The sequence below is a fragment of the Prionailurus viverrinus genome, chromosome D4 (assembly GCF_022837055.1).
Source record: "Prionailurus viverrinus isolate Anna chromosome D4, UM_Priviv_1.0, whole genome shotgun sequence".
Classification (NCBI taxonomy): Eukaryota; Metazoa; Chordata; class Mammalia; order Carnivora; family Felidae; genus Prionailurus; species Prionailurus viverrinus.
In genome coordinates, this window is record NC_062573.1 from 55,196,550 (window position 1) to 55,215,269 (window position 18,720).

The window sequence follows — 18,720 nt, forward strand, 5'->3', positions numbered from 1 at the left end:
TTCCAGGTAAGATAATACTTGGGAAATCTTACTGTTGACCAGACACACTAACCTAAGTTAGGTGGGTTGTATTGGCTTCAGCACATCAAGTAAGGTCCCGAGAGGTTGCAAGATTGAAGATAAAGATGAGGAGGATGGTGATGGTGATGATGATAAGGAATAGTAATATTAATAACAGCCGCTTCCTCTTTTGAAGCTGGGCAATATGCCAAATACTTTATATACATTCTCTCACTGAATGCTTAACATACTGTGAGGAAATAGGTATTATAAATCCCATTGTACAGATGAAGAAACTGACGTTCAAGTGTCAAGAGACAAACACCAAGTCACAAAGTTATTAAGTGGTAGAGGGGAGCTGACTGTAAAGCCCATCCCTCCTTTTTTGTTAGATGTTCCCCAATGTCCACTTTGTCATCTCAGAGGGGAGCTCAGGTGAGTAAAGGGTTGGGCCACACTGGGGTGGGAAAGTGTTTCTACCTTAGCTCTCTGTAACTGGTTCCCATTAGCCAATTCCCTCTGCCCCCCTCCCCCACCTCCTTGATGGTCCCAGGCATTTTGTTTTGCCTGAAGAAAAAACCTAGCAACTCAAAAGTCTTTTTAAATTACAAAAATATTAGTCTCTTATTCAGTGGAGGGAGAAAACCCAGAGGCAGAAAGAGGCCTAGAGAATCAGTCTTGAGGAAAATCAAGTCAACCACATTTCCCATCCTATTCATTTTCTAAACCATTTAAATGGGATTCTAATTGCATAAAACAACTAATTTTATTCATTAAGGTTCAATTAAATTAATCTGAAATTCAGGATAATGGCATTGTTGAACAGCCATATTAAAGATGAAACATAATCTCTCTTGACTCCATTTTCTTTGACACAATAAAGTTCAGCTACTAATGAGCTCGTGATACAAGGTCTCTTTTATAAATGTTAACAAAGGGAGCAAATTTGTGAACAGCAGTTTTTATTATCATTATCAACAACCATTTCCTTTGTTATCAAAATATGCAGAAATTATTGTGGGGCCTTTTTTTCTCATTATGGCTTTGATGGGAAGAGGCATGAAATAAATAGCTTCATAATTGTGTCAAACTGAAGTCACACAGTGAGAACCCACAGGGGATCAAGAGAGGGTTGGTCTCAAAGCCCTGATGCAGGGCATTCTGGGGACTAAGCAGACATTTCCATTTTTGGCCTTGCAGGCCTCAGACAATCCCTCCCATAGAGTCATAATCTCTGTTTCAGGGCAAACAAGAAGTGTTTCTCCCTACCTAGGTAGACTATGTCCTGCCTTTTTGTGGTCTAGGGAAGAACCTGCTTTCTAGAGTTAGAGAAGCCATGGGCAGCCTGTCTAGGTAGCATGAGGCAGCCTCAGCAAATGAATCTTCCCATTCTCTGGTGATACCTGTCCCTTTCCAGAAGGGCACAGTGTTGCCATTTTCTATCTCAGCCTCCAGCTGTGTTCACAGTTAACCTCAGTCCGCAGAATAGCTTCCCCTGGTCAGCAGGACTTCGACTCTCAAGCCTGGTAATGTTAATTTAGTATCCGAACCTAAAACAAACTGTCCCCAACCCCAGTGACAGCATAAGACTAAGTGGCATTCAACCAAGTGGCTGGTATTCAACCAAGCTTATTGAGGGTCTGTTGTGTGAAGGGGATCATAGGGAATATGGAGATGAAAAAGGCCCTATATAGCAGGGGGTAAGTAGCAGGTGTAAAATGAGAGGTCCACATCTTTATCTAAAATCCATATGGCTACATTTATTTTGTGTGAGTTCAGAGTTTTTAGTATTTGGAAAGGTAATTTCATATGTAATATCACATATTATCTAATATCCAACATGATTATTCTATAATGCTATCTGAATATTCACATTAAATGACATAAAGAACATAAACAGCCTCTTATCAGTTCAGGTCAGGTCAAGTTTGCTACTTAGTGATTTATGTGTTATTAAAAAAATCTTCTGGAAGCAAAAGAAGAGTCACCCAGTAAAGGAGAGGGCCCTGGGAGGGAAAGGGATGACTGGTTCATCTATAATAATCCTGCAAGGGACTAAGTTGCAGTGAACTGAGAGAACTGACTTCTATGGGGGATCCAGGGGGCGACTGGTAGGGTGTGAGAGTCCCATGATTGAGTATGAGGTCAGACATTCATCTTTCTCCAAAGAGCTGCTGCAAAGGGGATGTGTCCCAGTGTTCCTGGTGGCTGTTGGAGCTGAGGGCCACACTCCCCCATAGTCTCCTGGGCTTGACCTTCAAGGGAAGCTCTGTGGCCAAGGTGTGCATTCCCCCTTTGCAGTCTGCCTTCCATTAAGACCCACCATTATCACCACCACACTCACACACCTGGCCAAATCAATAGTAGGTAAGTCTTCATTTGGCCAAGTGTATCATCTTCTCAAATGGGGAAATAACATGTTCAGAAGAACTCTTCATGCCCAAAAAATATACTCTCATGAAAATATTCTTCTTATGCCTCTCAGTTTCCTATGAAATATTCATTAAAATGCTGTAATACATGAAAACAGAATGAATACTGCTGAACCAAAACTAAGTATTTAATTCTGGAATTAGGTACTGGTGATGGCTGCACAACCTTGTGAATATACTGAAAACCGCTAGATTGTACATTTTAAAAGAGTGAATTTTATGGTATATGCATTATCAATTTAAAAAAAACACTAAATAGTTAAAAGAAAAAGTTAATTCAGTGAAATGGCTTTCAGCCTCACTCTACTCCCATGACCAGACCCTGGACCTTACCAACACTCCACTGTAGAAATCATAAACTAATTCCTCTTCCTCTGCCCCCTGCTCCTGACCTTGAAAATCTTCTTTCACCCTCCACCCTAGCCCTGCCGTTTAATTATCTTAGTTTCACGTTGATCCTACAACACATTACACAAATTTAGTGGCTTAGAACAACATAGTGTATATATTTTTTAACTTTCTGAAGGCCAGAAGTCTGAAATCAGTCTCACTGGGCTACTATCAAGGTGTTAGCAGGGCTGGTTCCTTACTGAGGCTTTTAGGAGGAATTCCCTTTTCCTCCTTCTAGAAGCCACCTGCATTCCTTGGCTTCTGGCTCCTGTCTTTGTCTTCAAAGCAGATCACTTCACCCACTGCTTCCTTCATCACTCATTTTCAGTCTCTGACCCTCTTGTGTCCCTCTTGTGCAGACCTTTCTAATTATATTGGGAACATTCAGATAATTCAGGATTATCTCCGCATCTCAAAATATTTAACAGCAACTATGAAGTCCCCTTTACCATGGAAGGTAACATATTCACAGGTTTTGGGAATTAGACTGTGGACATCTTTGTCAGGGGACATCCCTCTATTTTTTCCCAGTCAATTCTGTCTTAACATCAACTACCTTCCTTTTTAAACCCAGACTAATGGGTAGGAAGAAACTATCTTTTAGCATCTTTAATTCTCTCACATCCTTTTCCATACACCAAACCCACTGGAAAACCCCCTTCCTGAAACAATTCTGTAATCTTCCTTTTCTGCTTTTATAATAAAAAATTTGGTCTCCATGGATGAAATCTCCCTTTTTGTGTGTAAGGCCAATCATTCTGCCTCTGCTCTCAATCTCTTTTCCTTATTATCTTTCGATCTTCAATTTCTAGACCTTGTCATCAGCAATAAATTATTTTCTCCCATCTTTAAGAAAAAGTGAGGACTTTTCAGCCTGGATAAGGTGGAGAAGACTTAGTTCTTCCTGCTCCTCCTGGTTAAGTATAATTAAAAGTCATGGACATAATATAACAATCATAAGAGGACTATGACATGTTGAGAGTGCCGAATCCTAAACACTAAGCTACCAGGAAGAGGACTATAAAATCTTGAAAGAGGCAAGAAGACTACCTAGCGACTTCAGAATTTCAGAACTACACAGGAATGTGTTTTCTAGGTTTTCTTTTTATCTCTCATATATTCTGGACTTGAAATTAAAGAAGTCTGCAAACTGGAACCACCAACAGGTACAGTGGGGGGTGGGGAGGGAGGAAATAAAGAAAAAAGAAACGCACACAAAAAAATAACACTTAAAACCTGCTCCCTATAGTCAAAGGACCCAGTTAAGGAGCAGCAAAGCAGGACAAAATCCTTTTTGGCAATACTCTACCCCAATCAAACATAATGAATGGTCCCTGCTTGTATAATGTCAGTAGAGACCAAATGGGGAGTTTGGATTTCTGCCCCTCACATGGCGACAGCAACTGAGCCAGGGTGGTGCTCCCATTTCACCCTCAGTATTGCACTGGTGGAGTCCAAGTGGGGAGTCTGGACTTTCACCTCTGCCCCTTAATTACCACCTGCTGGAAGTCCTGGGTGGCATTTCCTTCCCTGCCAGCATGTATCAGTGGGGACTGAGTGGGATTTCCCAACAGCAGTGTCCCTCACTTTTTCAACTAGAGAATGGAGAGGTGATCTTAGACAGTAGGGAGCTAAAGAAAGGAATTCTTTAAATATGCACAAGAATTTGCTGACTGACTCACACATGAAACTGATAGACATTAACTCACCAAAAAGCTTGAGAATTGAACTGAAGTGTGGAATAGCATGCTGGTTGGCAGAGTGGCCTTTGGGTAGCACACATACAGAGTAGTTCAGGAGAGCTCAGAAAACTAAATTGTCACTGGAACCCCAGCCCACAAAAGTAGGCCAGGACCCAAGCACTAAACCCAAACAGGGTGACTGCCTGCATAAGAAAAAGATTTAAATGTAATCCAAAGTCTTCTAACACAATAGTCAAAATGTCCAGGTTACAACTGAATCATTTATTACAACAAGAAGCAGGAGAATCACTTGAATGAGAAAAAACAGCACATACTAATACCAAAATGAATTAGATATTGGAATTATCTGACACAGATTTAAATGGGAAGGAAAATGCTTCAACAAATAATTATGAACTCTCTTGAAACAAATGAAAAAAAATAGAAGACTTCAGCAAAGAAATAGAAGATATAAAAGAGAACCAAATGGGAATTATAGAGCTGAAAAATACAATAGCCAAAATAAAAAACTCATTCAGTGAGCTCAATGAGTTTGGAGATGACAAAGGATGGAACCAGTAAGCTTGAGGGCAGATCAATAGAATTTATCCAATCTGAACAGAGAGAAAATAGACTTTAAAAAAATCATCAGGGACCTGTGTAACAACAACAAAAGACCCAACACTTCTATCATTGAAGCCTCAGATGGTGAGAAGAAAAGGGTATACAATTAAAAAAAAATATTCCAAGAAATGATGGCTAAAAATTTCCCAAATTTGGTGAAAGGCCAAGAAGTTAAACAACCCCCAAATGAAATAAACCCAAAGAAATCAAAGCCAAGACACATTATTGTCAAACTTCTGAGAACTGAACACGAAGAATAAAATCTTGAAAGGAGAGAGAAAAGGATGGGGAGAGGTGGTGGGAGGATAGGAAGGAGGAAGGGAAGGGGATGAGGAGGTGGTGCTGGTCCACAGGGAACACCAATTTGAACGTTAACAGATTTCTCATCTGAAATCCCTTGAACTGCTCTCACCAAGGTCACTACTGGCCTCCTAATAAACAATTACATGATCTTACTTGGACTCTGCAGCATTTTCTCTCTGTTGATCACCCCTCCTTTTTGAAACACTTTCTTCGCTTGATATCCTGGACATTAGAGCATCCTGGTTTTCCCTTTTAGTGCTCATTCACAGACTTCTCTTTTTCTCCCCATCTGTTCAGCTATCCCAGGGTTCTGATCTCGTCTCACTTCCTGTCCTCTACTCACAGGACATGCAGTCTAGGTGGCTTGCCCACTGTTTACCTAGATTTTATTTAAGACAGCTTTATTGAGGTGATATTTACATATAGTAAAATCAACCTATTTCAGTGTTCAATTCTATAAATTTTGACATATAGTCCTGTTACCACCACCACAACCAAGCAAAAGAATATTTCCACTACCCCCCAAAAAAGCTCCTTCATACTGCTTTGTTGTCAGTACTCTCCCCCACTTCCAGTCCTTGGCAAGCACTGATCTTTTTTCTGTCCTTACAGTTTTGCCTTTGCCAGACGGTAAGGCTTCATGTATTTTTAAACATCTACCAATAAAAATGATGCCTTCCTCATTTACATCTCCAGTACTAACCTGTCTTGAGCTTCAGAGTTGTCTATCTAATGTCTTTTGTTTGGGTTAGGTTTAGAATCCTTTTTTTCTTCATGCATCACAAAAGTTGAGCGATTTAGAGGTTACTTAACCTAAGCCTTAGTTTTCTTCCATGAAAGCGAGGAATGATACTTTGCTGATTTCTTGGGGAAGTTAAATAAGGTAAATAAATGCCACTAATGAGTCTACAAGGCTGGGAATTCAAAATAGATACTCAATGCATCATTAATATCAGAATCTCTTCATAAAGTTCAATTTCTTCAAGAGGTCCTGCACCTTCTGAGGGTGGAGGACTCCACTTGCTGTAGAGTTAAGACCTCATCTGAGGCCGGGAGTCCTTCTCCCCACCAGTCAGTGGTTTATGTCTCTACAACATACTGGGCAAAAGACCACGTATCACTTTCAACGAGTGCACATCTGAATTCTCAGAAAGAGTCTGTAGTACAATTGAGTCTTGAAACCAATCAGTCATAATTACTTCATGCCTCTAGTTAGCTTCACGTTTATGAGGCTGATTAATATCTGAAATAAAGATAGTTTAATTTCAGATTCCTTTTACTTAAAGGCAAAAATAAAGCACAATGTTATTTTGCAGCATACACCCTCCAATATGATTACTCATAAGACCTCCCAGTCATTTATGGTACCATATGCATGTCAGCCTTGTTTCACACTGGATGGGTTCAGGGAGAAGTGGCAGAACCATTCCTCCTAATTATTTTGTATTCTGAGTCTTCATGTTTCCATATACTATTAGCCAGTAGCAATTTATAATGTATTCCAAGAAGCCATGTTGTATTTTAATGGAGGCTTCTTCTCAATTTCTCTCTAGATGAACTAAACAAAAGCACCTTAATAAAAGTAAACTGACAAGAATCACATTGTTCTTATTTCAAACACAAATAAAGGAACTAAAATGTTGTGAAATATGCCAGGCAGTTTATATTAATCCTCTAACCTCCAGAGAAAGGGCTTGCAATTAGATTTACATTAGAATTGTCACAGCTAGCAATTTTTTTTAATACCAGAAGCTAGCCTTCAACTGATTTCATGCTACACATACACACTAAAAATGCAGTTAGTGTAACACAAAGAAATTAAAATTACAATTGAAGTGTCATACAGTAAGTGAAAAAGCTTTAATGATCTGTCTGGTCATAGAGCTAATAATGGCTTTACGCAGAATGCCGTGAAACGAAGGTGTCTCTTTCAAGAGCCAGAGTGCATCTGTGGCCGGCATCATTTTGCTAAGGCCATATACAGCTGTACTTGGTTATAGGAACATTAGTTTAGTGAGCCTATAAAAAACAGCTGTATTTGAGATCACATAGAACTCTGCACATTTTCTCCCTGTGGCAGCCAATCAGAAATCTTGCTGACAAGCAAACTTGTACAGAACAAATGATCCTATTTAGACTAATTCCTTTTAATGCTTTACACAGGCCTACTTTCCTGGCATATTGTGGAGAAGGCAGGTCAGTTTCATTCAAAACCTGGAGACAGAAAACACAAGCTTGATTACTTGATAAAATATATGATGATACTGGTAGGGAATGTGGAGTGCTCAGTCCCTGTAAAAGTAAGACTGGTGGTCTTTCCCTAGCTCAGAGTTCAGGCATGAAGCACTCTGGAAAATGAGCACTCAGCCAGCAGGCGGTCTGGAGAACTGAGATTTAACTGTGGTTCTGTTATTACTGTTTTACTTCTTTACTCTCTACCCAGTAACACAATACATCCACACTTTTTGCCATGAAACCTTGAAATGCCCTCCAATCCTTGGCTCTGGGTTTTGGCCCATAGTGTGTTAACCAGCACCACAGAGAGGACTGAAATATGCTTACTCAGCTGGGCTCACCTGCTCTCCAGGCTCTGCCATTGACATGAGAAGAACACACTTGAGCTAGTCCACTGGGTCCAGTGGGATGATGGGAGACATGTGGAGCAGACATGTGAGCTCACCCAAGCTGAGGTCAGCACAGCTGCCCAGCCAAACCCAGCTTAGACTGCAGGCCCATAAGAAAAACAAGTGCTTCCCACTGCAGGCCGCTGGGATGCTGCAATTGTTTGTTAAGCAGCATGACTGCAGCCACAGTTAACTGAAGCAGTCACTAAGGACTGTGTGACCCTCGGCAATCCCTTCCCTGCCTGTCCTCTACAGCTCATCTACGAAGAGAGGCAAGGGACTGGAGGGTCCACACAGCCTTTTCTAAAGGGAACTGGGGACCAAGAAACCTGGGATGAAAGGGACTCCAGATTCTACATGATCAGAGTTCTTCAAGGCCTAGAAGGAGCTGAGGGAAACACTTTAATGGGCACCATGGGCAGGCTGAAGAGCCTTTATGCCCAGTGACATTGCCTGAAACATCTGTGGCAATGTGTCCAGTTATGTAAAAAGTCTGTGATCAAAGAAGGGCCTGACAAACTTTGATATGTCTTCATAGCCAACTCCTAAGGAAAACCTGTTTTTCTGTTGATTTAAACCTAAACAGGGACACTTGGGTAGCTCAGTCAGCTAAGCATCCGACTTTGGCTCAGATCATGATCTCACAGCTTGTACATTAGAGCCCTGTGTCAGGCCCTGTGCTGAAAGCACAGAGCCTGGAGCCTGCTTCGGATTCTGTGTCTCCCTCTCTCCCTGCCCCTCCATAGCTCGTGTTCACATGTTCTTGCTCTCTCTCCTCTCTCTCTCTCTCAAAAATAAAAATATTAAAAAAAATAAACCTAAACAAATAAGCAAGTCAGAAGACAGAATTGGAGAAAATGGAAATCTTTATTTTTAAACACTAGTACATTTTCAAGCTGTTTTAAAAAGGAAAAATCATATTAGTTGAAAACTATGCATCAAAGCATATTTATTTAAACTCTAATTTTACAAACACATAATGAAAGAAATATATTTTATAAATATCTACTCAGAATATTATGAAAAAAAAAGTGTTTAAAAATAACCGCCCCAGATCTCCCTCTTTAAATATATAAAATTCCCATACAGTTCATAAGAATTCTTTCTCAAGAGCCAAAATTTCACAAAGGCCAACAACTCAGTTCTCATCAGACACAATCAAAAGTAATAGGGATATAAAAAATTGTAAAAGTTCTGTACAAGGGAAATTACAGATAGCACACGGGTAAATCTCATTACCATACAGGCCATTTGTATTTTAAAAATGTTTTATAAAAACTGCCATTTAAATAAGTGAGAGTCCTTCCCTGACTGTGGAAAATATATAAATGATCACCCTCCTACCTGCGTATGGAGGCTCCCACACGCTGGGCTTGTGGAGAAAAGTCTCCATGTGTTTCCTGACTAAAGGCCTAATTAGGTCGCATGTGGGACCCGCCTCCTCAGGCAGTGGCTTTTTTTGGTGGGTGATTCATTATTATTTCCTTTTACTTAGAAAAGTTCTTTGGGATCATCGAAGACAATTGCTCACAAGTGAAAGCAGGACTAGGGGATGACTTCAGATTGTTGTGTCCAATTAGTAACACTTGTACTCTGTGGTTTGGGTGACAAACTCTGGCAAGCCTAATTTTCCACTGTCAGAAACACCCCCGCCACCTACCCCAGTGAAACACATCGCTGGCCCCAAGGCTGTCCCTTCATCTTTCTTCTTCCGGACCAACTTGCTTGGTTGCCTACAGCAGTATATGCAGATTACTGTCTCTTCTGACACTTCTTCTGGAAAGAGCTCTTCAAAAATGTGCGGTACACAGGGTCATCCACATATTCGTTCTTAAACCTGGAGCTCAGCACTCTCTGTCTTTTTTTCTCGCCTTGGATTATGTCTGCTCCGTAAAATGTGTCTTCAAATCGCATATCAGAGGCTGTGGACTAGAAAGAGCCAGCATCACAGTGCAGAAGGCACAGCATTTGACCATGACAAGAATGGACAAAGATCTGATCCAACCAACTCAGGATGGGGTGCAGAGGCCAGGCCACAGGCCCAGGATTTTGGAGCCTCCCCACCTGCTTCAGCCAGGCTCCTGACTCCATGTAGCCTCACCCCCAGGGACCATGCCCCAGCAGAAGCATCATTGAAGTCTTCTCATTTAAATCTCCCTCACTCTCCACCTCCCCTCTGGCTCATGCCCAACCAAGTTTTTGACAAATTTGTCAACAGTCATCTCTAATTCGCCCCAATTCCGATTTACCTCTGGGCCTCTGCCCGCACACCTTCCCTGAAACTGTCCTTGCTCCAGTCCACTTTCTATGACACTTTTCCATCCTAAATTTATTTGACTATTTCTGTTACTTAAGTATTGCTGGCAGCTCACTTACCTGACATTGATAAGGCCTTCCTCCTGCCTCTCTTCTTCCTCTGGCTCTGACTATTGATGTCTCAGGGGTTATTCTTTCTTAACTATCTGTTCAACTCTGAGGCTCCTGGCATTTTGCACTTCTCCTCTCCACATATGCTCGCTGACCCCTCACACCCATACTCATGGCTTTAATTCCTGCTTCTTCTCCAAGGATGCTCACCCCTCTCACTCCAGTTCAGACCCCCTCCTGTGCACAGGCCTGCATGTCCAACTGCCCAGGAGGCGTCTCAGAGTGTTGACCCCAGAGGCACCTCACATCGAGCTGCCCTACATTGAACTCAGTCTTCCCTCCCCATTACTGTCCCTCCCATACTGCACACATGGCCTACCTATCCTATCCATCTAGCTGCACTGTAGTCATTGGTAATGTCCCCCGCCCCCACCAAGTCCAGGATCCCTTCTACATATTTCTTGTAGCCCTCCCTCCTTTCTTTATTCTGGCTGACTCCCTGGTGTAGGCCTTCACATTTCCTCTGCTAAACCACTGCAAATGCTGCACCTCCCGACTTTGTTCTATAGAACCACTGGAAGAAAGTGCTTTACAAACTGTCTGATCCTATGACATCCCTGCTTATCATCTTTCAACAGCCTTGCTGCCTTTAAGATGGCACCTGAGATCCCTAGGCTGGACCTACAAAACCTGGCATAATCCTATGCCACGTTCTGGTCAAATAGAATTATTTGCAGTTCCTGACCATGTCTCACTGGCTCATGCTTTTCTGTCATTAGATGTACTTTTTCCTTTGCATGGAAGCTTTCTATTTTTTCTGCCACAGGCAGACTCAAGGGCTCTTCTTCTGGTTCCAGTCAGACTTTACAAGTCAATGCCACAGAATGAGGTCAGTGGCAGAGATGAGGGGCAGGTAAGTTTCTCCCCACTGGGGATTCCTTGAACCCCTTGAGGGTGAGGATATTAGGCACTGAGTTCAGAATTTTATGTGTTCTCCACACCAAGCAACATGCCCAGCACTCAGTCACTGCTTAATTGTTAGCTAGGTGAAGGAATGTGGGCTTTTTCTGTTATGCTCAGGTAAAGGCCACATTAGGAGACTATTTTTGCTTCCTAATTCCCTACTGCTTTGCCTTCTAAAATGCATTTCCAACTGGTTTTCACTGAGGTAGATCACTCCTGATAATACCAATGCACAGTGGATCTCACTATCACTGAGGCCACCTCCCCTGGTTGGTGACAGAGGCAGAGTCCAGCTTTGAGGGCTTGAAACACATGGTCAATCATGAAGAAGAGATAAACAATGGAACAGTTACAAAGAAGCTCGAAAACTAAAAAATGGAGCTATGTGCACAGCAGGCATGTTCCCTGACAGTTCATGAGATGGTTATTCAGGGTAACAGGCTACCTGCACGGGTCCCCCAGACACTCCCTTGTTTCACTTGGGAAGAAAATAACTAAAAGATTATGAGTTGGTTGGGCACCCTCTGCCATTAGGAGAAAACAGTTTTGTTTCATTCATTCTTGGCAAAGCACTTCCTCTGAGTAATCTTTCCCTTTTGTAAGTGCTAAAGTTATCAAAAGAGAAAATAAAACATCTATGAAAGTGTTGCCATTGTGCGAGAACAGCAAAAGTCAGCCTTTCAAATACAATAATAAAACCGATTTACCAGCAGCTCTACTTAATTATGCACTGTTGCCATGGTTATTCTGTGAGACAATAAAAGGTAATGGGGCCGTTTCTGAAGTTAGTGGGAAAGAACCCCCGCAAAATCACTGAGGTGGACTGCTGACTCTTTTGAAAAATTTCTTCCCAAGTCAGCGTGTGTCTGGGTGAGCAGAAGTCATTAAAATATGAGGCCTCCTGTTTAGCAGTGAGGCTGCTAGCCCACCCCCTCCTTTAGAAAAACAAAAGAGATTTCTCTAATCATAAAATATCTTCCATCAATGACTTTTCCAATTAGATTTGTTTCACCAACTGGAAAAAAAAAATAGCAGTCATAGACCAACCAAGGGCCTGAGGGTGATATACTAACCTGAAGGAAAAGCTGGTTTGCTATAACAGGAGCAGAGGAGTCTTTGATTCGATAAAAACAGAGGTAGCAAACTGGATTTAATGACTGTGAGCCTTTGCTCCTAAAGATATTTTCTACTAGGCTCAACTGTTTGATATAACAGTTTACATTCAGATAATATACATGATTTATATATTTTTCACTGACTTTTATTTTTAATTAAAAAATTCTCTGAGAATAAAAAAAAAGTTGGATGTTGGTATGACTGTTCAGAGAAATGGATCTTAGGAAATTCAGGAGCTGGGTTCCAATAAAGCTATGTAGGAAGGCAACCTGGTATTGGAGCCAAATCTATTATGGAACAAAAAGATTATGATCTGAACAAAAAGCATTCTTTTAGTGTGATTAAGAAACAGTATTTTAAATCCACAAGACCTAGCTGGTGCTTAATCATACACACATTAGAAAACCAAAGACCTGAGTGACTTACAGAGGACTGCCTACTCCATTCCCCATCTTTTAATCTCTAGGTGAATGAGTGAGTGAGTGAGTGAGTGAGTGAGTAAATAAGTAAATGAATAAATAAAGGAGTGGGGGGCAAGGAAGGGCAGGGAGATGAGGGAGAATCGATGGAAGACAGGAGCACAACATGAAAGGTAGCCATCTTTAGCATCCTGAAGAGGAAAAGTTGTTCTTCAGAGATTTAAAGATGTAGGGCTGGACAAGCTATCCAGACTTTTTTAGATCTTTGTTAGGATTTAGCCAATGTCTTCACAACAGGAATATTTGATTTTCTCTTTCCCTGCAGTTTATCTGGCAGTTAATCTATTTTTAGGTGTTTGGGTCCCCTATGTGCCACATTTCTCATTGGGCAGGTACCACTGCTGTACTGTCACTCTTCTCTTGACGATTTCACTGTGAAGGACCTTCCTCTCAAGGATGCAGCTCAGAAAGACAGTTGACACGTGGTGCAGTTACCCTGTTCCCAGAATCCCACCTGACAGGAAAAGGAACTAAATATACAACTGAAGACTTAAGGAATCCAAGGATTTTCCAGATTAAGGTAACTATCACTGCAGAAAAGTGTATCATAAGCATGTGCTGAAAACTAAGGGTGTCATTTATTCTGGAAACAAAATTCATTTTAGTCAAAAAAATCCCGTTCTTTCAAATTTCCCTGTTCAGGATTTATCATTTTTCAGATATAGTAGATGCAATTCTAAATGAGTAAAATTGACTTCATTTCAGGGTCCACTAAATATTTTATGATACAATAATGAAATCTAAGTTATTGTGAATTATATTTTTTAACAACTTCAGTTTTGATTATTTGTCCATGTTTATTTGTCTTTTAATGGAATGTGTAAAGCTTGAAACTAAAAACATTTTCTTTCTTTCTTTTTTTTCTTTTTAGAAACTGCTTTAGTATTCCCACAACTACTTTTGGAGCTTTTTAAAATTCCTTTAGTTATAAAAGTGAGAGCTTGGTTTAATTATGAACTGACATATTAATGAGTTTTTGGAGAGAAGTTAATGTATATGATACGGCTATAGGAAACCAGATGCTCACTTATACTGTGTCCCTTTTAAACAACTATTGAAAACTTCCTTTAATGTTGCTTCTGATGACATGATTATAAGTACATATTCAACAACTATTTTGGTATGCCAATAAATGTTAACATCATTTGACTTCATTAGAAAGAAAAACAAGAAACCTACACTGGTTTTCCATTTGGGGCCAAATTTTAGGCTTGCATAAGTAAGGGAAAAGTTGCATTGGCTTTCTGGAAATCAATCCAAATGCCTAAGTATGCTTCCTGCTGGGCTTGGGAAACAGAGGGAGAGGATGAGAGATTCACATGGTGGATCCCCAAGGGGTATTTGCCAGCACTTACGAAACGAGCTTTCACTCTCTTGGGTAACTCTTCGTCTAAAGTGTAGATGTCCTCTCTCTTCATTGCTATCTGGGATCCATCTTCAAATTCAACCTAATGAGAAATAAGATATCATGCATACAAGAAAACATACACACAATATCACATATACACATACATACACAAAGAAGCATTCACCATTTTTTTCAAGGTTCTAAGTAACTAAAAAAAGGGGAAAAGGATCAAGCAGAACAAACAAGAGGACCAGCCAACAGCTAAAGAACAAAGAAAAGCTCTTTCCCTTTATTAAACTAACAACATATGCTTTCAAACAGGCCAAAATTCTTGAAAATGAGTGTCTTGGAATATGTGATATGAAAACTTTATCCCTTCCCCCTACCCCCAAAGCAAAAACAAAGAAACACAGTGGCTCCTCAACGATTTCTTCGAATATGAAATTATGGCCAATTTGGCATTAAGAGCTGGGCCTGTCAGTACCATTTGTTTCTTTAAGAGGCTCTGACACCCTAAGAGGGACAAATGATGATATATTTACTCTTGTATAATAATCCTCCAGGATAAAGTAATTTCTCAAGTTATTAGAGAACGTTCAAAACTCACTTCTATAAAATTCAACCATTTGGCCAGAAAAATCCCAGGTTCTCAACCTCATAACATGTAAAACCACAATAATGGGTGAAAACTTTCATCTAAAATGAAATTTAAAACTTTTTATTCAAGTAAATCAAATGGCATCAAATAACTGCATAACCAGTATTTTCAACATTTTAGAAGATTTTGTCAGAGAAAAGTAAGTGACACTGGTTAAAAGAAACCAAGGGCATCTGGGGGAAATTCATCAAATTCCCTATTCAAAGTAATTGGTCTTGGTTTAGTCTTAAACCACACATGAGCTCTATCAGGAGCAAACAACAAAAGGGACGCAATCAGAGCACAATATCTTTTTTTTTTTTAAGTTTATTTATTTATTTTGAGAGAGTGAGCACAAGCAGGGTAGGTGCCGAGAGAGGAGAGAGAGAAGAGACAGAATTCCTGATGCAGGGCTTGAACTCAACAAGCCCCGAGATCATGACCTGAGCCAAGGCAGACACTTAACTGATTGAGCCACCCAGGCACCCTTCTTTTACTCCATTTCTCTCTTTCTCTCTCTTTTCTTTAATATTTATTTACTTTCAGAGAGCACAAGTGGGGCAGGGGCAGAGACAGAAGGGGACAGAGGATCTGAAGCAGGCTCTGAGTGTTGACAGCAAAGAGCCCAATGCAGAGCTCAAACTCATGAATCGTGAGATCATGACCTGAGCCAAAGTCAGACACTTAACCGACGGAGCCACCCAGGTGCCCTCAGGGCACAATATCTAATATGTTCTAACCCTGAACCACTTATGACATTTTTGAAGTTCCTAAGTTGTCTGTCTGAATTCTTTAGGTGTAAGCAATAAAAATAGGCTTGTATTTCTGGTTAAAAGGTAAGTGAAACTTTGCAGCTGTACTAGGTTAATAATAAAAAAAAAATCTGCTGGACTTCAAAAAATACTAAAATTAGGATAATATATATAATTTTCTTTTTATCCATGTACTACACACATTTGACTAAGCTGAAACAATCGGTTGGAATTAGGTCTCGGTCACAGGAGAGCTCTCCCTGTTACTTCCCAGAAGGCTGAGATGGGAAGGTTTTTCTTCCTGGCCTTATTTTAGCAGAGTGGTTTCTTTAATATTTAATTAGGCCAAGGTGTCATCTCATTTATACATTTTTATAGCACAGCTAGAAGTACTTGTGCCTACCTTTCTTCTGTTTTAGATCATTTGAAAATTCTGAAAAGCGAAAAAGGCAATTATAAAACTGAAAGGGAGTATGGTGTGATGACCAATCATCCCAGGACCCAGGGGTCTCCCAGGATGCACGACTTCTAGTGCTAAAATTAGGGACAGTCCCTCACAAGCTAGGATGGTTGTTCACCCTACTTGGGACACAGCTTAGAGTAAACTCTGGTCCTTCCCTTTACCAGCTGTGTGATCTTCAACAAATTATTAAATTCATGTAACCTTTTTACCCTCATTTGTAAAATAGGAGTCAAAAACATTTATCTTGCAGGGCTACTGTGAGGGTCAAAAAAAGTGCACACACTTAGCATATTTAGCTCTGTGCAATAGGTATTTTAGTTGTATCTTTTTTTGTGAACATCTTTGCTTATTCAATGATGAGGCTGAACAGTTAGACACAAAACACAAAATGATCTCAAAAGGGCACTTGGTTTAATGAGGAATTTTAAATTCCTTGTACTTGAGAGATAATTTTAATATTAGTCTTAACTTTTTCATGGAGTCTATAAATATGCTTATAGTTCTATGTTGATAGGCCATCATAAATTCCACTGAAGTTAACATACTGATTACTAATTAGCCTGAATTTCATCAGGTCCTCACTGTGATACTTTTCATGTAGCTAAGAGCTTTGCTACATGTAAGATGCTTCACTTTTACATTTATTGTTTAATTAAATGTCATTATTTTCTTTTGAATCATGTAGTAATGCTTCTTTTCTAGGAGTCTCCACTATTATCAGTCTGTCTTATGTTTTTTGCCTAATTCTGGATGTTCTGATGCAAAGAAACTCCAGCACCTACCCTATCACAAATGACCTGAATCTGTAACTTAACACTATGGACCAATACAAAGGGGAAAACAGCCTTGACACACACATGCACACACATGTGCACCAGTACACACACCTACAACATACACATAAATGTGCTCTCCTACCTGTTCACCTTGGGTTTTTCTAGGCCTTAAAAAAATGTTCGTTTCCTAAACTTCTTTGAACCCCTTTAATTACATTGTGCTCTAGTTCCTGATTCAGTGTCTTATAATGTACTCTGCCACTTAAACCCCTGCCCCTTATCAGTCTTTGAACAATTCTAAGCTGAAACTGGCAGTCTTATCATTTTAACTTAATAGGCCTGAACCTTCTTACTCTTTTCTTCTTTTAACTTCAATCTTCCTGTTTTTGCTCTACTGCTTAGCTTGAGAATGTTGATTTCTGCCATCATGTTACTGAAAGTACTACAATGTATGGATTCTAATAAATGTGTTCTTTTTAAAGTCTGAAGGAGAGCCACCTGGGTGGCTCAGTTAAGCATCTGACTTTGGCTCAGGTCAAGATCTCACGGTTCATGAGTTTGAGCCCAGCACTGGACTCTCTGCTGTCAGTGCACAGCCTACTTTGGATCCTCTGCTTCCCTCTCTCTCTCTGCCCCTCCTGTGCTCATTCTCTCTCTCTTTGTCTCTCTCAAAATAAGTAAATAAACTTTAAAAAGAAGTCTGAAGGAATACAAACGCACATCTGCCATCCATGTTGTTTTGTTAGAGTTTAACTCATTCTCATTTCTGACAGAGATAAAATATTTTCAGTTTAATTGCATATGCACTCTTTAATAATATGCAGAGTTCCCTAGTTAACAGAATAGCCAACCAATAGCTCTACTTTTCATTAAATAAGCACTCCATTAAGTTTAAGTGGACAAACGGCCACAACTGTGTCAACACACAGTTGATTTAGGTTTGCTGAGACACCCAATGGAGGTAAGTCTCTCAAGCAAAAGCCACCAACTCAGGGGCTGCTAGCTGATGAACAGCCATCACTGTCTTGGCATACAGTGAGATAAATCAGCCAATTAGTCTCTCCCCATATGATGTAAACACAAGAAAGCAGCCTACCATCCAGTCGCTTATCTTTGGGGCCTACCTATATTCTTTACAATTAAACCACTCATCAAATGCTAATAGAGTTTCCCAGTGTTGAATTTGGTAATAAAACTCCAATATCTGTGCCATCAGACATTGAATCTTTGCCTCCTTTAAAAAAGAAGAGGTGCTCCAAATTCATGTGGCCTATTCATCAGCAGCATACTGGATATACATGTGCCCTCTGGCTTCCTCTCAGTGAACATCTCACACAGGACAGCACTCACCTGGTACATGTGGGCAACATTTGATCCCAGATATTTTGCTCCATAGAGTTTGCCATCAGGCCACTTGACTTGGACAACTTCTCCCTCAGCAGGAGGGCCCAGTTTCACACAGTCTCGGCTCTGTGGAAGAAACACAGACAGGCTTTTCAAGGCAAGTGTCTAAGTGACTGCATTTAGAACTTAGCAAATGATGAACTCCTGGCAATTAAAAGGAGTTATTGCCTCTGTTTTATGGATTATGATCTTGCATGGGTGTTCAGGGGAAGAGATATGAGCCAAAGGAGTACTTAAAGATTCAGCCTACATCATAAAGTTGCAAAGGAGCCACCATAAGCCAAGCAGGAAAAAAACAGCAGCATTTACATTTGCTACTTGACAAAGAACTGTTCAGAGGGTAACTAAACTATGCATGGA

General features: G+C 40.4%; 1 protein-coding gene across 14 annotated transcripts in view; it reads right to left on the reverse strand.

Moving 5' to 3' along the window:
• Nucleotides 1-8,948: 8,948 nt before the first annotated feature.
• KDM4C (lysine demethylase 4C) overlaps nucleotides 8,949-18,720 on the reverse strand; it is a 444,753-nt gene continuing 434,981 nt past the window's right edge. For all 14 annotated transcript variants that reach the window (XM_047829319.1, XM_047829318.1, XM_047829309.1 and 11 more), the window contains 3 exons: nucleotides 18,307-18,426; nucleotides 14,336-14,428; nucleotides 8,949-9,984 (listed from right to left, as the gene is read on the reverse strand). In XM_047829319.1, coding sequence (XP_047685275.1) covers nucleotides 9,808-9,984; nucleotides 14,336-14,428; nucleotides 18,307-18,426 — 390 coding nt within the window. In that variant the 3' untranslated portion in view covers nucleotides 8,949-9,807. The remainder of the gene's footprint in view (nucleotides 9,985-14,335; nucleotides 14,429-18,306; nucleotides 18,427-18,720) is intronic.